Source organism: Malaya genurostris, chromosome 2 (assembly GCF_030247185.1).
Source record: "Malaya genurostris strain Urasoe2022 chromosome 2, Malgen_1.1, whole genome shotgun sequence".
Classification (NCBI taxonomy): Eukaryota; Metazoa; Arthropoda; class Insecta; order Diptera; family Culicidae; genus Malaya; species Malaya genurostris.
Window position 1 is genome coordinate 233,198,163 of NC_080571.1, and position 27,212 is coordinate 233,225,374.

Sequence of the window (27,212 nt, forward strand, 5' to 3'; positions counted from 1 at the left end):
AGGTACGGTGGCCCAAAACATGCAGGAGTTAAAAAAAAAACTGGACAGCTGCCACCAGGAAAGTCACAAAAGTAACTGTGCAGAATTGAATGAAGAATGTCAAATCCAAAGTGCGAGCGTTTTACAGAAACTAGAATTTTCTTCAATATAATCAGTGAAATGCATAAAAATGTAATTTTTCTACAATATATCGAAAACTGATGTCAAAATATTTATTTTTTTTTCGCCTTTTTATTCAATAATCAATGTTGCTAACTACTTCTCGATACACTCCTTATGTGCGGGGTTGGAAATCAAACCCAGGTGGGCTGCGTGAAAGGCATCGACTATCCCATCACGCTATACCCGCCCCAGATCCAGTGGTAGAGTTAAAATAGAACAAACACTCGCTCTCATGATGCGTGCACACTTTATATAACAGTGGTGTATATGTGTGAAAGAGAAGAGCTCTCGATGATGTTGTCAGTGCGAGGGGAGAAATTATACTTGATCTTCGTCACACAGAAGAGATTGACATCTCTGGTGCAGACCAGTTCTGCTTAGTGCAAATATGAACAGTTCAACATGAACTGTGAAGCAGACGTTATTTGCAAAACACTTCTGAATTAGTATGATGTTTTGAGATTTCGTACAATCTTCGCGTTGCCGTTCAGATGACGGTTTGAAATGGTTGACACTCATCACTATGTAATTCCGGCGCACAAGGTAAGATTCTAAAAAAAAATCAACCTATTGTCGACCACAAGACCCTTATTTTGAGTTTAACTTTTTAAAATTCGCGCCAGTAATCTTTAGGAAATCGATTTAAATTCCCGTTTCTGAGTGCAGGGTCTTCTCGATACCCTTTTTCTAAAGAGAGAAAATGTTTCTTTATTATATAAGTTATAAGTTTTTTTTGTGTCGTTTTCGTCTATAATAACTGTGCTACACAATTCTACTGACACTACGAATCCTTCTAGGTCGGGGCTCGAGCATACGACAATTGGTTTGTTGGACAAGTGCCCTATGCATTGAACTGCCAACCCGGGACTGAATATTTGCAGTTATGTCTATGTGCACTTAGGACAAATCCGGTACCAAACCCCTAAATAATTACTATCTGTTGGCGGCCAGAACGTTCTTTCGGCACGTCAGTAAAGACATAGCACTACGGTGTGATAAGTGTATATGTAAATAGCATTAACTTTACGTCTGCTCAGCGGTTTATGTTGAACCGTTAGGTGGCGTTAGCAGTTCAACATAAACTGCTGACGCACTGATGAGCTGAAAGTGAAACGTACAAAATGAAAAATTTATTTGTACGATGGTTAAAATATGATCATGCAAATGGTACAACGCAGAACATAGCGAAATCACGATCTTAATGTTATTAGTCGTTTCAAAAATAATAATTGTCATGCATATTTATGCTGAATTATGACAGTACTGTAGTCTGTAACATATCTGACGATGTTCGCATTACCGTCATGTCCAATAACCATGGAAGGGAACATTACTTGAAGCTATTACTTTTCCTTGAAAAAGCCGAGATTTGTATTAAATAATGTCTAAACTGAAGTACTAAAATCAAACAAGTAAACAAGTAAACACGGTGAGAAGGTTTAACATAACCCAAATAAAATTTATTTGCTATTTTACAGTTTGCTCTCTAGCTTTCAATGTCTATTTCACATCTAAAACTTCCACTGTCGCCAATCTGCTCAACGTTGCATGTGATTTCGCTTTCCTCGTTTTCATTCTTGAAGTGACAAAGCTTTTCGTGCTTATTCCTAGATGCGGAAGTCATGAATCTGTCTGGACATATCCGGCACATAGAACGCCTCTCACCAGTGTGTATTCTTTCGTGAACCATACAATTCACCTTTTGAATAAAGGTCTTTTCACAAAATCTACACTGGTGTCGGCGATTATTTTCGTGCGTGTCAATGTGCAACTGTAGATAATGTTTGTTACTAAAGTGTTTTGTACAGTAAGGACAAGGTAGTTTTTTCTCTAGCAGAGCACCTTCGTGCATCGCTGTAATATGCTTTGCAAGCACACTCTTGAAGGCAAAATTCTTTTGGCAAATCGTGCACTGGTGCTTACCCGAGTGTTTGTTGCGATGGTCATTGAAAGTGCTGTAAACGTTAGTGACAAAGTCGCATCCTTCAACATGACATACGTACTGCTTCGGTATATTGGACTTGCCTTCATTTGTGTTTTGCTGTTTGATCCTATATTGTGGATTGTTCGGAAAATGTTCAGACAAATGATATCGCAAAACTGTGGCATTAACAAATTTTTTACCACACTCATTGCAGATGTAGGCTTTTTCTCCTATGTGGAGACGTTTGTGGTTCTGAAAATTCGCCTCGTGATTGAATTTTCTTCCACATTTCTTGCACTCAAAAGGCTGTTCTCCTAAAATATATATAAAATCAATCGAAGTGTAAATTATTGCTAACTTGAAACATTTGTACTAACCGGTGTGAACTCTTACGTGCCGTCTAAGTAACCCGCCGTCCCGAAATACTTTTCCACAATGTTCACATTTGTATTTTGCACTTTCAACTACCCTGTGTGCTGCCATGTGTTTAAGAAACGGTCGCTTGAGCGCAAAGTATCGCCCACAAATACTGCAAGTGTTGCCTTCCCTTCCAGTTTCATGTTTTTCTTCTAAATGTACCGTATAGCTTGCTTTAGTACAAAATCGTAATGGGCAGTGTTCACATAAGAATGGGTAATGGTGAGATCTTAGATGCTTGTTTAGCGAGAGAAGCGTTTTGAACACTTGTGGGTTAGCATCTGTATTACACTGTTTGCAAGTATATGGTAACATACTAACGTGTTGCTCCAAATGCGATTCCAACATTTCTGCATCCTCATAGGAACTATTACATATGTAACAGGTGTTCGGTATTAGATTCGGTTTGGGTAATTCCGGAATAAATCGTTTCTTTTTAGGAACGGCCTTTGGCTTATATAACTCTTTCCAGGAAAAAACATATCGTTTCGGGACTAAGTTGTTCTCATTTTCTGAGTCGGAAAAGCCTTTATTGTTCGGACTATTTAACGACTCGCATTGCACTGTTGTTACAATGTGATCGTTAGTTTCATTGCATATTAGTTTTCGTGAATCAGCTACTACTATTTCTTCTTGTAGTATTTCCAAATGTTCCTCGTCCATAATACCATGGTAAACATCGAGCTGATCTGACCCGTTTCCTATTTCAACTGTTTGTGACTCTGTAAGAGCATCATCCTTGCTGATCAATTCAAATTGTGCTTGTAAAAATTTGTCTTCGTTCTCCTAACAAGAGATATTATCTATATGCACTTATAATATTTAATTTTCCAAATACTAACCTTATGAACTGCATGACCTTCAAACGTACTAATTGTGACTGGTACTGTTAATGGAATGTCAAACGTACTCAATAACTCATTCGTGTATACTTCATTTGGACCCTGTATATCAAATGGGCTCTGGCTATCATATTTGTCGTAATAGCTATCTAATTGACCATTGCTAACCAAGTTTCTTAAAATTGTGTCATAATGAATGACCTCAATCCTAACGTTGAAGGCCAAGTCTAATTTGTTCACACAACTTTTACATATTTTTATTGGCAAATTCGCACCATTATCTAGTTTCAAGCCGGTGACTGTGTAGACAATATCTATCAGAGTTTGATTGTGAAGTTGAGAGTTGAGTGATAGCATATCGGGCCTCTTTTTCAAACAGGTTCTGCAAAATAGTGTTTTCTGCTCAACTTTATTCAAATGCATCCAAGATAGATCTTCTAAAGTTGAATTAAAGTTTTCAGTTGGCCGACTGGAGTCTATTAAATAATCATAGTCAAGATATTCAATATCCTCATCACATGCATCATTAGAGTATATAGAAGGAATTGCTGAAGAAGTTTAACTTTTTATTTGTCTTCATAGTTAAATGACTTATCTCACCCCCGTCTCGAATAAATTTCTGTTCGTTGTTCTCAATCAATTCGGAAAGCCGGAAGTGCTCAGAACAGATATATTTCTGCCTCCAACGGAATTTCTTGCAATCCATTCCAAGGAACTTAATCCATTTCTCTCGTAGTTCACAATCCGTAGGAAATGGGTGAAATCCAACGCATTGATTAGCGCCAATTTTTGCATTCGGGCAAATTGGAATACAACATGATCGAGTCATCTCATTGAATAAATATGATAAAAATACCAAATATTAAAGAAATTCTGCAAACCTTTACGTCTTACAACTAAATATTTACAGATTTTTTTTTCAAAATGCCAGCAAGAGACAGTTCCTCTTCGTTTACTTTCTCGATTTGGCTCACGATGTTGAATGTACAGGTGCAGACCTTGTCAGCTTGGAGCGATATCAATCTTCAGTTCAGCAACGCCATCGCACGAAATGTCCGAGACTCTTTAGAACCATATAAGGGAGACGTCAGCTCGAAAATGTCTTGTTCTGTATCTCATCGCTCTTTTACTCTAGCGATACATAATACAAAGCTTAAAGCTTTTTCAGGTTGACATGATTGCTGCAAATGGTGCAGAATTATCCGATGACAGCCCAATTGAAGAGCTACGATCGGGCCGATATCGTGCTCAATCGTCGACAAAATCCACCGGGTGTATGGGTGCGCAGTGCCTCCCACATTATCAGATCCGAATGAATTCCGAATCGGCGAGAAATTTTCATTCGGAATTCCATGCGGAAATCATGTGGAATTCCGAATAAATTCAACTTCCAGTGCAATAACCGATTCCGAATGAATTTTGCCTACAACCGGTTGATTCGGAAATCTGTCGGAATCGAGCGAGAAGATGCGGATTGAATTTTCAATTTGTTTTCTTCTTATTCTTTTCCGTTTTTTTGTTTTCGCGCTGATTTTCAGTTTATTTCTGAATAAAATATTTGTATAACTGATACTTATAAAAAATTTATATAAATATATATTTAAATTTAGTGACAGTTAGTGATTGAAAGATCAATTACAAAACTTCTATAAATTACAATCATACCCATAATCCTCTTAGAAAAAAACGTTCAACGGTGGTCTTTCATTAGCGGCCCTTACACGAGTCATTAAAAATGTCATCACTAAAATATAATATCATTTCAAAGAACGTGTAATGGTGCAGTAATGACGAGATTTCTATCAAATTTGAAATACATCATTACTTAGTCATCATTAAAAATGACAAAAATAATGCTCGTGTTAGGGCCGCTATTGGTCCAATACGTTGGATCATTGGTCCAATGAACGTCCAATCAATCTTTCAACGAGAGGCCACACAGGACCTTCGTTTGCCGATTTCGGAACAAACCGTTGAACCGAATGCCATTTTTTTCGTTGAACAAACCCGGCAGACAGAGATCCATTGTTGAGCCATTTTTAATATGAGGAGTTGGAGTCTTGTTGGACTAGTTTTACTGTACAATTTCCGAAGTTTTTTCCATTTATTTTTTTAAATTAATTCTACTTCACGTGGAATAACAACAAATCTTCTTTCTATATGAAGATAACACCTAATATTAACAATATTTTTGCAAGAGAAAAAACAACAACAAATCGTTCCAGCAAACTGAACGAATATTTCGTGCAGTATGTCGTTCAACAAACGCTAACGACCAACAAAATAGAGCCGCCTTCTGAGAGGGAAGGCATTCGAATTGTTAGGGCATATTCAGGAGTGTTCTAGTTCTAGATACATAATTTATGTCAGTTTTAAAATTTAAATCCAGAAATTATAACAAAATAAACTGGCAGCCCCAGCATCGTTTTATCTGTGTTTCAAATATAGAAAAAATAGAACGACAATGTAAACCAGTTTGAAATTTGACAGTAGAACTGGTCGAATCCCTCTCAGCAGGCCGTTCAATTTTGTTGATTTTTGATCGCTTGTTGAACGATATATTGCACGAAATATTCGTTCAATTTGCTGGAACGGTTTGGTGTTGTTTTTTCTCTTGCAAAAGTAGTGTGAAAACTAAGTGTTACCTTTACATAGAAAGAAAATTTGTTGTTATTCTACGTGAAGTAGAAGTATTGTGCAGGTATGTATTGTTAGTTTAAACAAATGAGTGGAGAAAACTTCAGAAATTCTGCAGTAAAACTAGTCCAACGGGGCTCCAACTCCTCATGTTAAAAATGGCTCAACAATGGACCTCTGTCTGCCGGGTTTGTTGAACGAAAAAAATGGCATTCGGTTCAACGGTCTGTTTCAAAATCGGCAAACGAAGGACCCGTGTTGGCCTCCCGTTGAACGATTGATTGGACTTTCATTGGACCAATGATACAACGTATTGGACCAATGAAGGACCACCGTTGAACGTTTTTTTCTATGTGGGATAAATAAAACTAAAATGGATTGATGGGGATACGTTTGTTTCAGTTTCATTTACATTATAGACCACCCATATGAATCTTGCAGCTGCTGAATTTGCTCATACTCTTGGAAAACTCTCTTCCGAAAACGGCCGAATCTCTGGCAGAGTGTCGTAATAATATTCTGGCAGACATGGCTAGTGGCCTAGTGGGAAATCTAACCTCCGCATCCGAGCGGGTAATTGTAAATAATAAATCTCAGTTAATTTTTCATTAGGGCGTATAAGCAAGTGGCAGTTTCTCTTTAATCACTCTCTCTTTCGATTATTGTGATGTGATTAAAAAGATTTTCTTTGATATCAATATTCTGTTTGAAAGTCGAAAGTTTCGGGTATCATTTCATTCAAAGAGTTGAGTGATAAACGTGGAAACCGCTTGGTAATTAATAGAAGAGAAAATAAACAAAGAGAAACTGCCACTTGCTTATAGGCCCTAATGAAAAATGAACCGAGAAATCTTCGGCAGATGACAGTGTAGATCAGGGATGTCAGGTTCACAGATTAATCTGTGTATCACAGATTTTGAGTTTTGTGCACAGACCAAAAAGTACAGAGCGTGTTGGCAGTGAGACCTTTTTTTTTTTTTTGCTCACTAAATTGAATTCGTTCACCTGAAATGGTACGGAAAACGGGTGGTGAGACCTTTTTTTTTTTTTTGCTCACTATATTTCATTTTGAACTGCTATTGGAGTACGGAAAACGATCACAGATTTTCACAGACAGGTTTTAGGATCGATCACAGATTTTTGAAAAAATGACCTGGCATCTCTGGTGTAGATTTTTACCCTTTTCTGATTCCGAGTTTTTAGGAAAACTGGGTAGTATATTAAATTCTCTGATGCAGATCAATTATCAGAAAAAACAAATTCAGATCAACAGATTCAATTCAAATAACAGTGAGCCAAAAACAAAATTTGTTTATATGGAATTTTGGTTACCTCCGTTTTTAAATTTATTTTCAGCTGTTTTAATCATCGCATTTAAAAATTGATGATACCTGAACAATGTTTAAAACAGATCGTGCTGTGATCTATCCTAGACAAACTTCCGAGGTTGTGGAGATAATTGAATTACGAACACTTTTCTGTAGAATTTGTCTCCAAAAACGAACTGATCTTGTTACTTTCAGTTCTATGTTGCACAATACTACGTTGTTCGATATTGTTCACATTGTTGCTGGCTTGCATATTGATATTGATGGCATCGTCCCTACCAAAATATGCTCTAGTTGTGTGTCGCAGTTAGATGTGGCATTCAATGTACGTTTACATTTTCAGCGACAGGAAACATACCTCATGAAACTGATGCAAAATAAACAGCTAATGAATCATTATGAGGTGTATGATAATCGTAGATTGAGCAGAGGTGGGAGGGAAGACGATGATCATAGTTCTTTTAAACAAGAGAAATCTATTTCGCCCTCGATGGTAACCAGAGGTAATTCATTTTATTAAAAATTTCCTGAAGATTTTACTATTTTCAGACAATTGTAGAGGAAGTGAAATCGTCGGCAAGAGAACATGGACATGAAGTAATTTGTGATATTGGTGAAGGATCAGCTGCTGGTAGCGTAGAAAACATGTTAGAAGAACATTTGGACAATAACGAGGAAATAGAGTATGCGGATACGACAAAATTAAAAATTCTCAGAGAGTCGCCCTATTCCAATATCGAAGAATATTTTGTAGAGGATTATGAGCTGCAATTGAGTCAACCCGAATCTGAAGAAGTCAAGAGAATATCACCTCATAAGAACGAAGGAAATGATGTCGAAGCGTTAACACCAAACACTTGTTACATTTGTAACACACAGTGTGAGAATGCCAATACACTAGAATTACATATTGAATGTCACGTTGAAATTCTCCCTTACACATGTACAAAGTGTAATACAGAAGCATATCCTCAGGTTTTCAAAACTCTGGTATTACTCAATAAACACCTTCGGATGCATCATTATCCGATACAGTGCGCACATTGTCCGCAACGCTTTTTGACTGAAAAATCGTACGCAGGTCATAAGAACAATTTGCATAATACTAGTCAAGAATGTTACACCTGTAATTACTGCAGACGTGTGTTTCTTTTGAAAAGGCCATTCCAGAAGCATATAGCCGAGCATCGTGCAGTGGAAAAGGGTAAATACAAGTGCGAACACTGTAATAAACCTTTTCGAGACAATGGATTACTCAAGAGGCACGTAAGAATACATACAGGTGAGTTGGGAGTTTTCCCGTTGCGAAATAATAAGTTGATGTTTATTTTTAGGTGAAAAACCATTCGAATGTAGAAAGTGTGGGAAATGCTTTAATCACGAAACCAATTTTCAAAACCACAAACGCAAACACATTGGTGAAAACTGTCGATTGTTGAAAAGCAAACACGAATCTGTTCCAAAAGAGTATGTATGTAAATTCGAAGGATGTGAGTTCGTTACAGAAACCTACAGTAAATTCCATTGCCATCGAAACCGACACCTAAACAAATATCAATGTGAGGTGTGTGAGAAACGTTTTCCTTACAAGAGTTCTCTTACCAAACACATCGCAATGGTACACGAAGGCAAAATACCGGAGAGAAACTTACTTTGTCCGTACTGTCCGAAGCTGTTCAATAGCAAACAAAATCTACAACTACACGTTGACATCCACGAGGGAAACCTAAATTATAAATGTCGATACTGTGATAAGCAGTTCGTCCAGAAAGTGAATTGCTTGGTACACGAAAGAACGCACACTGGAGATCGACCGTACGTCTGTCATGTTTGTCCAGCGTCTTTTTCGACTTCAACTAGCAGAAAGAAACATGAGAAAAATCACTCGGAACTAGTGCTGGAGAGGAACAATGAATCATGCTCCATAAAAGTACTAATGGAAGTAAACATAGAAAGAGAGAGTGAAAGTGAATCGATTGATGAACCCAATGCAAATAGTAACGATGTGTCTCGGGAAGGTGTTGAAGGTTCGGACAATTGTTTGGATCTGGAAGTTGAGCCACAAGAAAATGGAAAATATGTGGCGGAGTATGAATCGGTTGACGAGTAGGAAAGTTTGGTTCTGAATAAAATACTTGTTTGTATAATTTAAGCAATTGGGTCGTTACATTCATTCGTCTTTGACTCATAAACTGTTAATTTCCCACAAACTAAACTGATTTAATTTCCCACAAAGACGTTATGTTGCTAACAAAAATGTCGAAATAGAGATGAATAGAATGCATATTTTAAGAGCTGTTGTTGTGTTTTATTGCAAAGACATATAAACCGTGACATAACAATAAATATATAACAAACATTTACCATCTGATCAATAGTCGGTATTCTACTCTCGCTAGTTCATCTCACATCAAAACGTTGATAAAGTTTGAAAATGTGCATAGTTAAAACATTAAATCCACTATATTCACATAACGAGTATCACTATCTTGGATATCACTCTGGACTACCAAGTAGTGCAAACGGATTCAACGCACTAGAACCGACCGGCGATATGGTTGAATTACCTTCCTCGTCTTCTTCGTTGTCCGCATCATTGCTGGCCGCTTCAGCCAAATCTTCTGTGTCCGTATCCGACAACAAATCGTCATCGTCCTCTTTCTCCCGGTCGTTTCTGTCAGCTAACGATTGAATTTCCTTAATCAAAACGAGCTCCGGATCTACTTGAAGACGATTTTGCATTTGATAAAACCCGACCGGTTTGAGGGACAAAGTTATCTTCCCATCCAAAGCCATTCGTAAAATGCTATTGGCGGCACGGTATGTGTCCGGTCGAGCTGTTTTTGCTGTTAGAAAACCTCGCTTGATTGCCCAAGCATCGCACACGTTTATGGCAGACCAACCATCGACGGCATCATTTTCCGGGTGTTTTAAACCGAGAAGCGTCGGTAAATCTAACCTTTCCGCAAGATACCTTACTGATGCGTACGGTTCACGCAATTGAGCGATCGGATAGCTACCTATGAGCACTTGCAGCTTTCTGGGAACTGCCGACGGAAACACAAGTCCAGGACAGTCGCAGAGGCGGACAGTGTTTGTGAGAAATATAGTTTGAAAATGCTTCGTGTGCCCTGGAGTTCTGCTCACAGACACAACTTTTTTACCCATTACTGCGTTGAGCAGAGAAGATTTTCCTACATTGGGAAATCCTACGCAACCAATGGTTAGCACACCATCCTTAAATTTGACGAGCTCCTCGAAAGAAAAATCTTTTTCTTCTTCGTGAGTCCTCTCAGATTCCACTTTTTCATCATCGTCATCTACGTCCATAGAAGAGGCACTTCGCTCTTCCAAAATTTTCTGCTGCCAAGAGTTCAGATCTACCTCATCTCCGACATACTCCCGACAAATGTTGAAAATCTGCTGCGCTCCTTCAGCGGCCATTCGCATGCGACCTTTACGACGACGTATTTTCAGTCCGTGTTTGTTCTCTTGTTTGCCACGAAGGTTATACGATGGGTAGGATGTAAAGAGCACAATTTTGATATCTTTGTACTTCTCTTCAAAATATCGTTTCCACGCCAAAACTACTTCGGATTCCACAAGATCTATCTTATTCATTACTAGAATCATCCCTTTTCCGATGTCTTCCGTAACATACTGATATAGTGCAGGAGGGAACATTAGTGTCTGTAACGAAACATCGATATTCGATCAATTTGATTGTTATAAAATTAGCCAAATTATTATTACCGGAAAACGGGCGTCAACAATAACCAATACTATGTCAGATAATTCCAATACTCTCCACAACTGTCGCCATGTTTCCAGATTTAGTTCACAGAAACTCAAAGATTTCATGTCATCATAATGAATCTTTTCCAAATAAGTGATGTATTTCTGCAATTGGTCAAATGATCAGTGTTACGGTATCTTTTGTTAGGTGATTAAAAATGGCTCACAAAAAAGTATCGATTCTCATTTGCATCCAGCTGCTCTTTCGACATTTCGAAATTCCATTCTGGTCGCTTAGGAAAGTCGTATCCAACATAATAGTTATCGCCCAACTCAACATCTTCCGGCTGACACGGTTTAAGTGCCTTGAGGGCTTCTTCTTTTAATTCACGTAACTCCTTTGCTGTTTCACGATGAAACTGTAACACGTACCGGTTTGCTTTGCTTTGAGGATCTCGCAGAGGCTGCAGATTGATCTTTTCGACAGCAGCGCCGAACGATTTGGGAAAATCACTGTCCTCACTAATGTCGCTTGACTCCTCATCCCGTAATTTACGAATTATATTGTGAGATGTACCCGCTGAAAACGCAATTAATTGGACAGGTATAATTTTATGCAGTAAGTTGCATCTTCGAAAAAAAAAAAAACAATAGAAAAGTTTGCTTACATTTTGCCTGCTTTTTAGCTACCAATTGAAGTTTCTTTTGTTTTCCGCTAAAGGGAACCTTTCTACGTCCTTGCGGCATGATATCGTATAGAATCAAACTTGAACCTGAATGTTTCCACTCCTCAGGGCATCTAACAAAATCGGAAAGATTTAAAAAAAATGAACTACGCATAACAACAATGCAAACAGCTGTCGAATTTACGCCGAGTTGCCTGCCGATTTTGCTAAAAATTGGTTCGCGCCTGTTTCAAAGAAGGGCGAAACTGCAAACATCCCGCATTTCCCGTTCGAAATATAATATGTAATCCAGTGTGGAGTTCTGCATGAATTTCGAATCAATGCAGACTCCCATATTATCAGATCCAAATCAATTCAGAATCGGCGAAAAATTTTTATTCGGAATTCCATGTGGAAATCATAATGAATTCCGAATAAATACCAACTCCTGTGCAACAACCGATTCCGAATGAATTTTGTCTCCAACCGGTTGGTTCGGAAATCTATCGAAATAAATTGAGAAGATCTGGAATGAATTGTCAATTCGTTTTCTTCTCATTCTTTCCCGATTTATTTTTAATGTCGCGTTGATTTTCAGTTTATTTCCAAATAAAAAAATATATAACTTAGAGTGACTATAATCAGAGTGGCGACAGCTGTTCGTTTGAAATGACAGCTACCAGTTCCAAACGAGCAAATGACCTGTCAATTGAATGTAAAGCTAATGGAATGTTTTGAATTGTTGCCAAAATTACAATTGACATTTATAATGTTACTGTCAATCGTGTTGATCGAGCACCCAACTCAGGCGAAAGTTCTAGCACTGAACTGATCGAGCACTGAATAATCGTGCAGTAGAATAAATTCATTGCTTATTCCATCATTTCAATAATGCGGGCTCCTGTGCAACAACTTATTCCGAATGAAATTCCAACCGATTTCCGGAACAATCTGTCGGAATCAAACCAGAAAAAAAGAAATTTCTTATATGATTTTTGTAGTTTGTGTTATTTTTTTTTCATTAAGAAAGATAAATTATTGTAAACTTTTCGAAAAATCTATTTTTTGATCATTTAGTGTTTTTTTTTTGTTTGTACAATAAGTACATATTTTGTTTCGATTTCTTCGCGTTTCGCCTTCGATTCATCAGTGCTTAAAACAGTTAAAATTGAACTGCCATTTCCGCCTAACAGTTTAATTTGAACCGCTATACAGTGGCTAAGTTCACATAATTTATGTGAAACTTTGAGAATATTTCACGATGTGTAATATCCTACCTGACGTCTCGGGCGGAAACGAGTGGCGACCGACTACTGTTTTTTTGGTTTGTACTATAAGCACAGACTAACAGACATGACAGTATGAGTAAATTCTAATAAAAATTATTTTTCGTGATGCACTAGTTCCACCTATATTGTACTGCGCGAACTATTTACTATCTGTACACCCCTTGTGTTATGTAAAAGTTTTTTTACTAGTTGGTTTCCCCTCGTTTGTCAACACCGATCAGCTGCTTGCAGGGATGCCTGATTTCATCAAAATATTTGAAAATGAATCGTCACAATGATTTATTGGATTATGTTGATAATATATTTAACTTTTTCTTGATGTTGGAGGGTAACTATTTATTCGACTCAAATTTGTTCATCTAGACTATTTTTTATTGTGTTGGTAGTTTTCACCCGAAATTAAGTGGCGGCAGACCAGAAGCAAGTAAATATTGTAACAAAACGGGTTCGATTTTTTATTGAGTTGGAGGATGAGAAGTAGGCGCAATTATGTATATAGTTTAGGCAATATCAAAGATAAACTCAAGATAGAGTAGTCTGCGATTTCTTAGGTATCATTTGAATAGGACCCCTCGATGAGCTCGGTTCACTGTCAATTTGAGTATTTTGAAGCAAAACAACAAGTGTCTGATCACTAGATGCGTCGTAACTATGACAATGATTGTTTATGTTTGGAAAAATATCAAGTTACAGTATGAACGATATTGAGAAATTTCGCTTTATATCAGTGATTCTTAGAATAAGAAAGTGAAAACTACTTAGAACCATCGTCTAGAATTTATTTAGTTTGTTATAGCCTCATCCCATGAAGCATCAGTTGTGGCAAGAAATCATTATATGCTGAATGTAAACATATGTGTGCTTCCTTTCTAACTTGTATTGTTTCCATGGCATTTTGTCGGAACTAGTCGACGCTTGTTAACGGAGGGTCAATGAAATTACATTATTACTGAACCAACTGGTTCACGATTACTGACCCAACATTTTTCAATGAAACGTATGGAACATTGTAATCTTCAGTTTATCTTTGGCAATATGTATTAAATCTGTATCCTGCATGAAATTCGCATGGACGTATACAAATCAATACATTACAGGTAATTCTGTATGAATGGCAACTCTGTTGGTAAATGAAAAAAATAAAGACAGTCTAGATGACAGACATCATGTTTTTGATAGGGTAACGTGGCGCCATCATGACACATGTGAGTACTGTCCCAAATAATGGAATATTCGAAATGACCGTTAAAATGATTGAAAAATCAAATTTGAGTGTCCTGTCTGTTAGTCTGTGCTATAAGCAAATACAAATAATAATACCCCTAAGTCCCATACAAACGAACCGCCAATGTTTGGTTCACAGCCTGAACAAGTAAGCCTAGCAAATTACTCCCTTTCATTACGACAGCTTGAAAATGTGGAAGGAGATCGTTTCTGGCAACGCTTTATGCTAGTTGCTATGGTGCAAAACAAACTTGTTTGTTTATGTTTATCGTTGCTGTATTAAACTGCAACAATCAGTCTAAATATCACCGGCACTAGCACAAAAGATGAAAAATGAACACAAACACCCACGAATCTACAAATATCAATACAGCTAGTAGTATATTCATGGTGGCTTAACCATTCTAGATTATTGTTTAACTTACATTTCGCTTGTGATCTTCATTATCAGATAAAAACTGTTTGTTTATTTATTTTGCACTATAATAAACAGTAACTATGGTGAACTTGTTCTTACCCTTCAGTGTTGCTAGTTTTATAGAAAACTCGTTAAAGTACATTGTCACTCTGACAGTGTATCATGACAGTGTACCGCACGATGCAAAATGTGTCCTTGAAAATTTGTCGAAGTATTCCGTATTATAATTTGTATTTGCTATAAGTACATATTTTGTTTCGATTTCTTTGCTTGTGAATTGCTTATTACGATTGAATAATGTGAAATAAACAGGCTATCGCCATGGATACAAACAACACATTATCATGGATACAATTTCGTGTTACTTCCAGGGCTATATGGTTCTTACTAATTCGCATCTAACGAATGCCCATATAGATTAAGGATAGTATTCACAACCTCACAGAACCCATCCTGTTTCGGACTTTACTTAACTTCAATTTAGACAACCGAATCCTCCTGGACTTCGCCTCATCGGTTTTTCTGTTACACAAAGTGATTACTTCGTGCAACAGGCATCAAAAAGGAAAGGCAGTGTTGAATACGAATCAGACGATTCATCAACCTCGGGCAACGTCAAGATTAATTTAATATTTTTCTAGTCGGCTATTACTTACGTACCGGACATCAAAATACTCCGTGATGTTGACGTTGTGTGTGTTCATAAGGATTGTTTACATTTACTGTTGTCATTTCGTCACCGTCCCATGCCCGTGATACCCGCCTGTCACGTGTGAATCGCTCTCACATATTGTTTTGTTTTCATCACGAAATATATCGGTCAACAATTTTTCACAGTGGTCGTTCACCGTGCATAGAAACCTCAATAACTAAATTTTCAATCCGAATTTAAAGAACATTCAGCACAAAATCTGCAAGTCATGGAAGAAGAAGAAGATCATTTTATTCGCTTGACATTACTCAATTCCGACAGATCGCTTGGCGGCGAAATATATTTGGAATAGTTTGTTGAATTGCAGTCCACCCCACATTATCGAAATGACGGAATGAGCAATGAATTTTTACTCGACTGCATGATTTTTCAGTGCTCGATCGGTTCAGTTAGAATTTTCGTCTGAGTTGGGTACTCGATCAACCCGATTGACAGTGACATCCCAAGTAACTGCGACACATTATAACTTTACATTAATTCAGCTATAAAAATTTGCGTAAAGAAATTGATTAAATTAACCCGTTGGCAGGTTTAGTCAGTCATCTAGCAGCCATGCTCATGCGGGGTATTGGTAATATTAATGGGGTGATTGTGTCGAGGCAGCTTGATGAAATTCACTGGGTATCCGGAGGTTTAACATCTGGCCCCACTGTTATTAACTGCATGAAGTCTGTCACTAATGAAGTAAACATTTTATTCTTGAATTCGAATATTTGTCTCAGAGTTTACATATATTCCTGCCGCTATTTTTTCAAATTTATCGGAACTATGACCAGTAGAATCTGTCGCCTGTGTCTACGACGGACAAAAGATGCTTTACCTCTTTTCAAAGCTCGCATTGGAGAAAAACTGTTGACCGAAATGGTTTGGTCCACGTTTCAAATTGAAGCAAGTTTCGAATATAATCTGCTAATAATATAAAATAAAACTTGATGTTTTTGCAGTTTGATAAAAACGGACTTTACCCGAGATATGTTTGCGGAAATTGTATAAAAAAGGTCGATTATCTCTATAGTTTTCAACAGGAATTGATTAAGTGTCAATCGGTGCTCCTAGAATGCAGAAGAAAAATATCAGCCAAGATCTTGAAAAAAGCCGATTTACCTTCGTATTACAGTGATGGAATTCTGAAAGAGACTGACTTTCTGGAAGAATATGTAGTTGAAGAGTATTCGATGGAAGTTGAACGGTTGGATCAGATCGATGAAAATGTAGCTGCCGAAGAGCATCCAGCTGTCACTGTGGAAGCTGCAGCGGAGGTTGATGAACAGTTGGTCGATATTAAAATCGAAACTCTTGAAACCGAGCATATCGAACAGATTATTCCAGATCCAGAAAAACATAAATATTATAGTGATCTTGAAGAGGATTTCAAAGGATTCGAAGATCCAATTCCTGTAAAATTAGAATCAGCTGAAACTTCAGTAAGTGAGCTGACACATAGAAAGTTTAGACAACCCGTTCCAAAGTTGACCATTGCTGAAACAATTCCTAATAAGTGTTACATTTGCAACACTGTTTACGAAAGCAAAGATCTTTTCGACATTCATCTGATCAGTCATAAAGTAATACTGCCATACAAATGTGTGAAATGTAGCACCATTGAAAATGTCATAGAAATCAAGACATTGGTATTACTAAACAAACACTTTGAATCGCATGGGTTTAGTTATGTATGTTCACATTGTCCTCTGCGGTTCCGTTCGTACCCACCGCTCTATGACCACACTCGGAACGCTCATGCAGAAAATAATCAAGGATTCACGTGTGATATCTGTGGACAGATGTTTAATGAAATTCGTAAATTTCAAAAACACAGGCGAGCACATAAAGCTCAACAAATGGAATTGTATAAATGTGAAACTTGTAACAAGGCCTTTCAAACGGGTACTCAGTTACGGCGTCATCAGCGTATACATTCCGACAAGCGTCCATTTGTGTGTCCATACTGCAATCGTGGCTTCAATCACGAATCTAACTATCAGCAGCATAAGATGCGACACATTCAACAGCAGTGCGAAGATGACACTGGACATCCTTGCACAGTGTGCAAAACGCACTATACTAATCCTACCGATTTACGCGTTCATATGCGAGAACATTTCCCTAATGATCCGTTGTATATCACAAAAACTGATATATTACCGAAAGAGCTAAGAGATTCGTCTAGTTATCCAAGACCATGCGAGGAAGGGAACTGCAAATATGTGGCTCCTTCATACCAACTAATGTGGTCACATTATCGAAATCACTATAAAATGTATCAATGCCAAGAGTGCGGTCATAAATTCGCCACAGCTACAATTCTCAAGAGGCACATTGAGGTGATACATCAGAAGATTCGTAAATACAAGTGTGAATATTGCGAAAAAGCTTTTGGTTATCAGCATAAATATAAGGAGCATATGCACATGCATCGCGGGATTAAGGCATATAAATGTCGCTATTGTAATAAAACTTTCACTCACTCTTCCAATGTGTTGGTACATGAACGCATTCACACCAATACCAAACCGTACAAATGTCCGATTTGTGGATCATGCTACGTTACGACATCGGCACTCAAAAAGCACCAGAAAACGCATCGATCGAATGTGTTGGTTGAGGAAATAAGTACAAAGAAAATTGATAATGCTGATCGGTATGAGGACTCTGAAATTTACTTCGAAATCGAATGTGAAGAACAGGATATCGCTGGCGAAGAGGAAGTAGTAGTATTTGATGTTTCAGAGTCGACGATATAGCATGTCTAATGATTTTTTTTTTGCATTTGAGAGAAGAATAAAACATTGATATGAAACGATTTTTAGTTTATTTTTCATTAAAAGCATATTTGAGTGGAAGGATTCGTAGTGTCAGTAAAATCGTAGCACCAGCCATGCAATGGTTCTGTACACTCTGAATCGGCTGCGAAGTCTGTTTGAAACTGAAGGTCAAATTCCACTACAGGAATGTAATACCAAGGCTTTGCTTTGCTTATACAGGGTGATTTTTTAAGAGCTTGAGAACTTTTTTAAACAATAAAACGCATAAAATTTGCAAAATCTCATCGGTTCTTTATTTTAAACGTTAGATTGGTACATGACATTTACTTTTTGAAGATAATTTCATTTAAATGTTGACCGTGGCTGCGTCTTAGGTGGTCCATTCGGAAAGTCCAATTTTGGGCAACTTTTTCGAGCATTTCGGCCGGAATAGCCCGAATTTCTTCGGAAATGTTGTCTTCCAAAGCTGGAATAGTTACTGGCTTATTTCTGTAGACTTTAGACTTGACGTAGCCCCACAAAAAATAGTCTAAAGGCGTCAAATCGCATGATCTTGGTGGCCAACTTACCGGTCCATTTCTTGAGATGAATTGTTCTCCGAAGTTTTCCAACTTTTCTAGGGCCCATTCACTGAAAATTCGACGTTGTGGCAGATCGTTCGGCTTCAGTTCTTGCAGGAGCTGTATTTTATACGGTTTTACACCAAGATCTTTGCGTAAAATCTTCCATGTGGTCGAATAACACAAGCCCAATTGCTGCGAACGGCGACGAATAGACATTTCACGGTCTTCAGCAACACTCTCAGAAACAGACGCAATATTCTCTTCTGTACGCACTGTACGCATTCGTGTGGTTGGTTTAATGTCCAATAAAGTAAACTGAGTGCGAAACTTGGTCACAATCGCATTAATTGTTTGCTCACTTGGTCGATTATGTAGACCATAAATCGGGCGTAAAGCGCGAAACACATTTCGAACCGAACACTGATTTTGGTAATAAAATTCAATGATTTGCAAGCGTTGCTCGTTAGTAAGTCTATTCATGATGAAATGTCAGAGCATACTGAGCAAATAATAATGCATGAAAATCATAACCTCAAAAAATCTGAGCAAATACTAATGCATGAAAATCCTAACCTCAAAAAAATCACCTTTTATTTGAGTGTTTATGTCGAGTTTTGGATTAAGACGAATCTAAATCTAAATCTCACCTATGAACGGTTCAATCATCTAGCTTTAACCTTTTTGTCCTTTCTGTAAAAAGGTAGTTGAATTGCTGGAAAAAAGACATCATTACTGACCTTACACGTTCATTAAAAAATGGCATTACTTTTTAATAATGACACTTAATAATCGTGTAAGAGAAACGAGAAAGTAAACATTCATTGATTAGTTGATATTTGCTATTGAAGCTCCTGGATCCTGGGAAATCTGGACGATTTGGTATCTGACCCACCAATCATCTTAGGTAAGATATTTATGAAACTTTTCGTAGCATATCGGACAGCCGAAGGTTATGCAATCACTGTGAAAACCGACTTTTGAACCGAGGCCCGGAGGGCCGAGTGTCATATACCATTCGGCTCAGTTCGTCGAGTACGCAAAATGTCTGTGTGTGTATGTGCGTATGTGTGTATGTAACGTTTTTTTGCACTAACTTTTCTCGGAGATAGCTGAACCGATTTTCACAAACTTAGATTCAAATGAAATGTCTTGTGGTCCCATACAAATAATCCTGAATATTATTTGGATCCGACTTCCGGTTCGGGAGTTATGGGGTAAAATGGGCAAAAAAATGAAAACATGTTTTCTAACCTTTCTCATAGATGGCGCGACCGATTTTCACAAACTTAGGTTCAAATGAAAGGTCCTGTGGTCCCATACGTAAGTCCTGAATTCCATGCGGATCCGACTTCCGGATCCGGAAATATAGGGTAAAGTGTGTTAAAAGTTGTATACCATCACTGAAAATGGGGAAAAACCTTAAAAAATTTTCTAAATCGACCTCAAATGTTTCCAATTGATAGTTTTTATCAGTAGACGGTCAAACAAACCGATTTCGGTTATTCTTTTAAGAATCGAAGAAAATTATTTTGAAGAATACCACAGTATTATATACGATAGTTTGATTAATATGAGAAAGGCTTCATTACACCACTAGGTGGATTAAATCAGGTTTTTTCTAAAAAATTTCTATTGTTGGCAATGGATTTTTGTTTACAATTTTCTGGATCGACTCATCATGACCATCAACATGATTTTATTTTGAAAAAAAAAATCGTTTGGGAATCGTTCGATTTCAGGAAAGAATTTAGCTCTTTGCTTCCAAAACTTTTACAACAGGTTGGTTCTTTGAACGCAAATTTTGATTTTTGATTAATTAGGAAGCAGCAAAATTAGTGTGAAAATGTATGCGCCAAATTTCATCTTATCCTTTGGGCCAATGCATCGAACTAACCCCGGCGAACTACTCAAAAATTATAAAGAGTGAAATTATAACAAATAAGATAGATCTTTCTTTATCTAATAGTTTTAATATATAAGATGAATGGTACAATGAAACGTGATACGTTGATTCTTCGATTTTTACTTATTCGGTCAATTACGAGATATAACCAAGGCATAACATGCGAAATTAGTCAAATAACAAAGAAAAAAGAACAATACGTTAGGGTTTACTTAGATTCGGTCTCGGGTTTCATATATTTGGGCTAAATAATACAATGAATGGTTTCATCAAATCAGTAAAAAGTCATTACCATCACTATCTCCGCGGAACTCGAGAGCTATATCCTCGATCAGGATTGCATCGACCTTCTCTAGATGCTGTTTTCGGATATGCACCTTTAGATAATCTTTACGGGGGTAGCGCTTTAAACAGTATTCGCATTGAAAGGGTTTTCCGCTCTCACCTGGATTGTGGGTTAACATGTGACGCTTCAAATCGGACGATTGAACGTATCTTTTTGAGCAAATGTTGCAAGCGAACGCTTTTTCTCGTGTATGTACTTTGATGTGAATTTTCAAGCACTGCGCTCGTTTGAACGTTGCCGAGCAGTACTGGCAAGCGTACTTTCGTTCCTCGCTATGACTGATGGCATGAGTTTTGAGAAGATCCTTCGTTCGGAAGCACTTACCACATTCGTGACAGGAAAAGTTACGAGAGTTACTAGTGGCATGAAGCTTGAAATGATTTTTGAGGTATAGTTTATTCTTGAACCTGCGAGAGCAAATGTGGCATGAAAACGGCATTTCATTGGAATGAGTTGTCTCGTGGGTTGCTTTATCGTGAGCACGATTGAACGATCGTCCACAAATGTCACAAGTGTAGCGTTTTTCTTGGCTAATCTTTTTCTGATGCTGCCGTAGCGTGAGCTTAGAAGGGAAACGTTTTGAGCAAATTTTGCATTCAAAGGGTTTCGAATCGTCGACCGGTATGGGTTCACCGATGCGATGGACAGCGATTGCGTGTTCGATCAATGCATTCTGATTCGGAAATTCCAAACGGCATCCGCAACAACGCTTTTTTTGATCGTCCTCAGATTCCACGGGATGACAAGATTTTTCGTGTAACGCTAGAAAAAGTTTTTTCATGAAAAACTCTCCGCAATGGGAACATTGATGTTGTTGAATCATCCGTTTGTGGCTAACGAGTGATTTACGGGTTGGATATCGTCGATAACAGATATTGCATTCGAACGGCTTGGTTGGATCAAATGTTTGTTCTGGTTTATGCACGTCATTGGAATGTAGGACAAGTTCCACATCATTGTTAAAATCCTTACGACAACCACAACATCGTCTAGTTTCTCGCGAGGACACGTGACTTTTAATATGATTCTCTAGATTTGTCTGTGTCATGAACCCTTTACCACACTGACGACAGAAGTACTTGCGAATTACGTTTCGCTGATGTTCTTTCAAAAGTTGCTGGTTGGAAAATGGTTTGTAGCATACTTGACATTTGAATGGTTTAGCAAGATCACTAGCATTGCTTGGATCACCAAGGTGAATTGTATCACAGTGATTTTTTAGATCAACTTCAGTTTCGAATAACTTTTTGCATCCACAACACTTTTTTGTGGCTGAAATTTCGTGTTGGTTTGGCTCAGGTGGTCTATTTTCCTCTGTCTCAGTGTAATCTGCGTGTTGTGTCTCAACTGGTGAGGAATTTTCCAAACTAGAAACTGCGTGCGCAATGTGTTCGCTGTTTAATATATTTGGATAACGTTCTTCACAAGGAAATTCATCTACCAGATCTCCATTTGTGTCTGCGGTAATCAAACCTTTGACTTCCTCAAGCATAATTTTATCATAGGTGTCTGAAAGAAGAAATGCATACTCCGCAGGGTTGATATCCGTCTCGTGAATATCAGTCGCTCCAAAAATTGACTCATCCTTTCTACTTCTCAGATCGATTTCATGTTTGAATATTGATCTCAAAGTTTGATCGGAATCTCGACACTTTTGTATAATGTGGTAAGCTATAATCATGTACTCCGCACAATTTCGGCACGCATTTCGTGGTAACGCATCATCTTTTCTTATCTGCAAAAAACAGATTAAAACATTTTTCAATTATAGAAACAATTACTCAAACACAACGTACATACCTCAACTCTAGCACATTCAGTTATTACGTCCATCAAGATGTTATCCTCAAATTCATCGTAGACGCAGACAAAATCTTCTTCGCAGCTTTCCATGCAAATTCGGCAAACTTTATAGCAATCTGGCTCAATTAGAATGTCCATTTTTGTCTATCTATGATACGGAAATATCAGGTATTCAATTCCAACCCGTGAACATAATAATTTTAATGCCTTGTTACGCTTTCTGGCGATCTAAATATGTAAACATTTCAATAAAGAGAACTTTTTTTATCAAAAATTAAATGGAACACAATGTATATACCTATAATTATGATTTATTAATGTACAGTTGGTTGTGCGCTTCAATATATAAAATAATTAAACATAGTATTATAATATGTTATGCTTAAAACTCGATTGTTTTGTTTTAGTTCGAATTTAGAATTGTATGGAGATAAGTGACGTTTATCAAACGCACACATCAATTTTTATGAAGTTTCGTTTTATATGATGCACTAGTGTGAGTCCGCCTTACTATTTGACAGTTCTCGCTCTCTCTCTGTTCGTTAGATTGCGGTACTCACCAACAGCTGATTCAATACAATTTCAAAATCAGAGAGATTTCTAGCATAAACAGAAATATTGCTCTTGACTAATGTATATATAGATAGATACAGAAGTAGACTGTCAATTAACTATTATCTCAGTTTTCCGCGCAAAAGTTACTTATATTTTGTTTTTATTTTGTATATTTTGTGTTTGGTTGAAAAATTGAATGTGTACATCTAAATTTTGTTTGAACTGTAATCTAAAGTTCCAAAAATAGTGATTTGGAAATCCTTACCATTTTTTTCCAATGTCGACGTCGCGACGGTGCTATTTTTAACCTCAAGTAATGTTGCACACTAAACCCGCTTGAAAACTTGATCCTGACACATTTTAAGATGGCAAAGGACACATGCGTTGTGGCTCCTATTCTTCGGTAGGCTGCAGAGTTTTAAGAAGAGACCGATACTAATTTCTTGTATCTACACAATTTTACAGGATTCTTCTTATCGTATTATTGTTTCTTACATCATTTGGAACATACGCTTCGTTTCTAGATTACATCTGGCCCCCACAAGGTAAAGTTGATACACGAATATGCTTAATATGAGACGTGACATTTTAGCATATCGTATTTTTTCAGATATCCACAATACTGCACTAGACGTTTTTCCGACCATCCCTTATGAGCTGTCCGAAGGTGACGAGGCCTTTGTACGTGAAGCTTCCAAATGGATTGGAGCAAATCTGTCGAAATTAGACATGTGTCATCATCGGGTGATTCTAAAACTGAAAAAGTCTTGCCAGCAGTTGGACGCAGAACAGCTGGGAAAGCTGGCAGTAATGTTGCTTAATTGTCAGTCTGATTCGGAGGGCCGGAGGATCTATCAATGTGACGAACGTATGTCGTTGAAAGAGTGCACTACTGCTATGGATCCGGATACCTGGAACGCTTATCATCTTATAACAAACCGAGCGAAAGCAGTATGTGCAAGCGTAAGGCACGATCAATTTCGTGGTTTAACGGAAATGACGGTCAACAAGCTAATGAATACCGCTCATGAACAGATACAAATGATGGGACAATTAGCCGAGAATCAGAATGAGTTAAGAAGCGTTACCCAAGAAGCAATTGATGAAATGTCTTCAAACAATGATAAGATAATTAGTCAGCAGGGCAATATTATGAAGTTATCCGAGGCTCATCGAGCGAAGGTAGAATCAAATTTCAGGGAACTTGTTCGCGAGAAAAGTTTAATTCGCGCCGGACAGCAGGAAGTTGCTGTATTACTTACTGATTTGCGAAATAGGATCGATGATAGCGTTAAACAACTCGAAGTACAGTCAAAGAGAAGTAAATTAAACCATGCCTCCTTATTATCGGATATGGAAAATTTGCAGAAAAATGCAATGGCAGTAGCATCTAAGATAGATGAAACTAATTCCCATTTCATTGTACATCATCGAGCTGCAGAACAGCAGTTTCAGTACACTCTGGATCAATTAGAGAAATTTAATAGCACTATAACTAACATGTTGACAGCAATTAGTTCACTTCAGAAGGATTTTGATCAGAAACTATCATGGATTACTGATAAAATCGGTGGTAGTGAGTATGTTCTTCAGAAAATCAATTCTATTGTGATTCATTTTTGCTACCTTCTTTTTGGAATGATTTGCTTGTCTTTCGTTGGAGCAGATAAGTTTGTACGATTTTTTTTCATTTTGATTGTACCAGGCAATCTACTTGGATTTCTTTTGGATTTGTTTGACTCTAATGTCCTACGACTAACGATTATTCTCTCTAGTTTCATTGTGGCTGATTTAATATGTCGTGTAGCACTCCGATTTTACCCGGGAGATGTGCTTCAAATGAGTGAAGGCCAGTCGAATCCGCAACGACGACAGCAAAGGGAAGCTTCATTAGCACCAGAAACTAATCCCACACGTCGCTCGAACATAGCAGCTTCCTCAGCCGAACAAAATAATCGGGAAGAGGACGGCGAGGAAACGGATACAAATGATACTGTGTCATACTTGAATTCTTTTCGGTCTAGATTTTCTAGAGAGCGTTCTGTTACTCCACTCGCTAATAGATTAAGTCGCAGTACAACTCCCTTCGACCATGTAACTAATGAAGATCGACCTCAATGCAACGCAAGAACGCTTCGCGGTGAACAGTGTAGAAGTGTGGCTCTAATGGGGAGAGACTTTTGTAGGATCCACGATCAAAGAGGATTGTGAAATCAATTTTCTTCGTAACTTAGGACTAAGTGCTGCTTTGGATAGATTTTTATATTATGATCGACAAAATATTCTTTTATTTATTAAAAGTAAATAACAAAATATAAATCGACAAATGCAACTAGTTATTATATGTAAAGATCGGTATTAAGTTAAACTAGGCAATGCCACAATTTAATAGGATTTATTTCAAATTGTTTGATATAAAAAATAGTTTGAAAAGGATTAATGAAATAACAAGTCTAGCTTATAACGTAATAATTCTAGTGTTTGAGAGCAATCAATTCTAGCTGACTTAATGCCGATCTCGTTATAGATTGATTTGAACTTACCAGTCTATTGCTTTTAAACAGTAATGTTTTCTTTTTAGGTTAAATAAGATTTCCAATGTACAATAACAGGGATAGTTGTAGTTGTTAATCCATTTACGTTTCGTTAAAAGTAATTTAGAATAATTTAGATCCAACATCATCTTGTATCCTCGCACATAGCTAAATAATGCAGAGCCAATACATAACATGTTTCGTTCGCTAATAGGGTAGGGTATGGTTTCTGTGTAGGCTTAGGTTTGATTTTTTTTCTACAGTAAATAAGTTGTTATACATTGTTTTGTTTCTAAAACATGTTAATTGGGAACTCAATAAATGCATATTGCAGAAGTTAATTATCTTGTACTTATTGAATCTATTTTCAAATCATATTCATTTGTTTTTTCAAAAAGGTTTTATGGTATTCTTTGACTATAACAATATTTCATAATAACATAATAGAAATTTTATTAAAATAGACTTGTATATACGCTTCCTATTGGTATTGTTAAGATACTTTCTATTATCATAACAATAGCAGTACATAAAAATTCGATAAAAGGTAATAATCGAACCGTGTAATTTAAATATCACAGTTTCACAATTTCTAGATTGGAATTTTGTTTTCTTGCATTTTTAGATAGATTGTTTTAGCTATAACTCCTATATGCTTATTTGGAGATTTGTACACACTTAAATTGGATTACCGATCTAAGCTGTTGAAGTCGCGGTAGGTGATTATTTCAGTAGAAATAACGTTTAATTACAGCGGTACCTTGAGGTACTGCTGTCCACAAATGTTTATTTTTGGTGACTGTCCCGGGTTGGCGGTTTAATGCATAGGACGCTGGTCTTACAAGCCAGTTGTCGTATGTTCGACCCCCGACATGAAAGGATTCTTAGTGTCAGTAGGATCCATAGTACTAGCCATGCAATAGTTCTGTACGCTAAGAATCAGCTGCGAAGTCTGTTGAAACACAAAAGCAAAATTCTACAAAAAGAATGTAATGCCAAGACTTTGCTTTGACAGCAGTACCGCTTTGACAGCGCTGAAACGTTTTTTTTGTAAAAAAAATCACCTACCAAAAATTTAACAGCTGAGATCGGTAAACCAATTTAAACACACTTACATAGGATTACCGATCTCAGCTGTTCAAGCCTCGATAGCAAAAATTTGCATAATTTTTGTAAATCAAAATTCATGTACCGAAAAATCGATTATTTGTATTGATTACAGAAAGTTTTTGTCAAAAAAGTTACCGAACAACGCAATCAAATCTTTATAATACTCAGCACGCTAAATAGTCGCCATGCGATAGTTATGTTTGAAATTTTCTGTCAGAGCTATGTATGTAACATGACCTTTTGACGCTCTCAGATTCAAATCTGGTAAAAATACTTCAAG

General features: G+C 37.3%; 6 protein-coding genes across 11 annotated transcripts; 3 read left to right on the forward strand and 3 right to left on the reverse strand.

Annotated features, from left to right (window-relative positions):
- Nucleotides 1–1,587: 1,587 nt before the first annotated feature.
- LOC131428141 (zinc finger protein ZFP2-like) lies at nt 1,588–4,367 on the reverse strand. 3 transcript variants are annotated; one of them, XM_058591842.1, is made up of 5 exons: nt 4,254–4,367; nt 3,946–4,174; nt 3,346–3,893; nt 2,464–3,289; nt 1,588–2,400 (listed from the first exon to the last, which is right to left on the reverse strand). In XM_058591842.1, exons 2-5 carry the CDS (start codon nt 4,172–4,174, stop codon nt 1,649–1,651), a joined length of 2,355 nt encoding a protein of 784 aa, XP_058447825.1. In that variant the 5' UTR covers nt 4,254–4,367; the 3' UTR covers nt 1,588–1,648. The 3 variants fall into 3 exon arrangements, with proteins under 3 accessions (XP_058447825.1, XP_058447826.1, XP_058447824.1); XM_058591843.1 differs by having other exon boundaries at nt 3,346–3,821; nt 3,946–4,309; XM_058591841.1 differs by having other exon boundaries at nt 3,946–4,309.
- Nucleotides 4,368–7,130: 2,763 nt separating this feature from the next.
- On the forward strand, nt 7,131–9,604 carry LOC131428146 (zinc finger protein 320-like). 2 transcript variants are annotated; one of them, XM_058591850.1, is made up of 4 exons: nt 7,131–7,272; nt 7,339–7,813; nt 7,870–8,592; nt 8,645–9,604. In XM_058591850.1, the coding sequence occupies exons 2-4, from the start codon at nt 7,381–7,383 to the stop codon at nt 9,418–9,420; spliced, it is 1,932 nt and encodes a 643-aa protein (XP_058447833.1). In that variant the 5' UTR covers nt 7,131–7,272; nt 7,339–7,380; the 3' UTR covers nt 9,421–9,604. The 2 variants fall into 2 exon arrangements, with proteins under 2 accessions (XP_058447833.1, XP_058447832.1); XM_058591849.1 differs by having other exon boundaries at nt 7,339–7,803; nt 7,860–8,592.
- On the reverse strand, nt 9,597–11,920 carry LOC131428148 (guanine nucleotide-binding protein-like 1). Its single transcript, XM_058591853.1, has 4 exons — nt 11,714–11,920; nt 11,273–11,625; nt 11,064–11,210; nt 9,597–11,000 (listed from the first exon to the last, which is right to left on the reverse strand). Exons 1-4 carry the CDS (start codon nt 11,883–11,885, stop codon nt 9,807–9,809), a joined length of 1,866 nt encoding a protein of 621 aa, XP_058447836.1. The 5' UTR covers nt 11,886–11,920; the 3' UTR covers nt 9,597–9,806.
- A 4,104-nt stretch (nt 11,921–16,024) lies between these two features.
- LOC131428147 (zinc finger protein 58-like) lies at nt 16,025–18,156 on the forward strand. Its single transcript, XM_058591851.1, has 2 exons — nt 16,025–16,241; nt 16,298–18,156. The coding sequence occupies exons 1-2, from the start codon at nt 16,122–16,124 to the stop codon at nt 18,095–18,097; spliced, it is 1,920 nt and encodes a 639-aa protein (XP_058447834.1). The 5' UTR covers nt 16,025–16,121; the 3' UTR covers nt 18,098–18,156.
- A 1,176-nt stretch (nt 18,157–19,332) lies between these two features.
- Nucleotides 19,333–23,240, reverse strand: LOC131428144 (gastrula zinc finger protein XlCGF26.1-like). 2 transcript variants are annotated; one of them, XM_058591848.1, is made up of 4 exons: nt 23,032–23,240; nt 22,731–22,961; nt 20,877–22,665; nt 19,333–20,081 (listed from the first exon to the last, which is right to left on the reverse strand). In XM_058591848.1, exons 2-4 carry the CDS (start codon nt 22,869–22,871, stop codon nt 20,062–20,064), a joined length of 1,950 nt encoding a protein of 649 aa, XP_058447831.1. In that variant the 5' UTR covers nt 22,872–22,961; nt 23,032–23,240; the 3' UTR covers nt 19,333–20,061. The 2 variants fall into 2 exon arrangements, with proteins under 2 accessions (XP_058447831.1, XP_058447830.1); XM_058591847.1 differs by lacking the exon at nt 19,333–20,081 and having other exon boundaries at nt 20,792–22,665.
- A 179-nt stretch (nt 23,241–23,419) lies between these two features.
- Nucleotides 23,420–26,163, forward strand: LOC131428149 (protein brambleberry-like). Of its 2 annotated transcripts, XM_058591855.1 has the most exons (4): nt 23,420–23,691; nt 23,754–23,833; nt 23,899–24,864; nt 25,064–25,230. In XM_058591855.1, exons 1-4 carry the CDS (start codon nt 23,654–23,656, stop codon nt 25,081–25,083), a joined length of 1,104 nt encoding a protein of 367 aa, XP_058447838.1. In that variant the 5' UTR covers nt 23,420–23,653; the 3' UTR covers nt 25,084–25,230. The 2 variants fall into 2 exon arrangements, with proteins under 2 accessions (XP_058447838.1, XP_058447837.1); XM_058591854.1 differs by having other exon boundaries at nt 23,899–26,163.
- Nucleotides 26,164–27,212: the final 1,049 nt, after the last annotated feature.

Coding starts and splice junctions, on each gene's coding strand:
- LOC131428148 (XM_058591853.1), bottom strand. CDS start 11,885: ATGCGTAGTTCATTTTTTTTAAATCTTTCCGATTTTGTTAGATGCCCT. Junction 11,626..11,713: donor AGCTAAAAAGCAGGCAAAAT/GTAAGCAAACTT, acceptor TTGCGTTTTCAG/CGGGTACATCTCACAATATA. Junction 11,211..11,272: donor ATGAGAATCGATACTTTTTT/GTGAGCCATTTT, acceptor GACCAATTGCAG/AAATACATCACTTATTTGGA.
- LOC131428146 (XM_058591850.1), top strand. CDS start 7,381: ATGTTTAAAACAGATCGTGCTGTGATCTATCCTAGACAAACTTCCGAG. Junction 7,814..7,869: donor GCCCTCGATGGTAACCAGAG/GTAATTCATTTT, acceptor AGACAATTGTAG/AGGAAGTGAAATCGTCGGCA. Junction 8,593..8,644: donor GCACGTAAGAATACATACAG/GTGAGTTGGGAG, acceptor GTTTATTTTTAG/GTGAAAAACCATTCGAATGT.
- LOC131428147 (XM_058591851.1), top strand. CDS start 16,122: ATGACCAGTAGAATCTGTCGCCTGTGTCTACGACGGACAAAAGATGCT. Junction 16,242..16,297: donor GGTCCACGTTTCAAATTGAA/GCAAGTTTCGAA, acceptor ATGTTTTTGCAG/TTTGATAAAAACGGACTTTA.
- LOC131428141 (XM_058591842.1), bottom strand. CDS start 4,174: ATGACTCGATCATGTTGTATTCCAATTTGCCCGAATGCAAAAATTGGC. Junction 3,290..3,345: donor AAGGTCATGCAGTTCATAAG/GTTAGTATTTGG, acceptor ATCTCTTGTTAG/GAGAACGAAGACAAATTTTT. Junction 2,401..2,463: donor GCACGTAAGAGTTCACACCG/GTTAGTACAAAT, acceptor TATATATTTTAG/GAGAACAGCCTTTTGAGTGC.
- LOC131428144 (XM_058591847.1), bottom strand. CDS start 22,871: ATGGACATTCTAATTGAGCCAGATTGCTATAAAGTTTGCCGAATTTGC. Junction 22,666..22,730: donor CTGAATGTGCTAGAGTTGAG/GTATGTACGTTG, acceptor TGTTTTTTGCAG/ATAAGAAAAGATGATGCGTT.
- LOC131428149 (XM_058591854.1), top strand. CDS start 23,654: ATGGCAAAGGACACATGCGTTGTGGCTCCTATTCTTCG. Junction 23,692..23,753: donor GTTGTGGCTCCTATTCTTCG/GTAGGCTGCAGA, acceptor ACAATTTTACAG/GATTCTTCTTATCGTATTAT. Junction 23,834..23,898: donor TTACATCTGGCCCCCACAAG/GTAAAGTTGATA, acceptor GTATTTTTTCAG/ATATCCACAATACTGCACTA.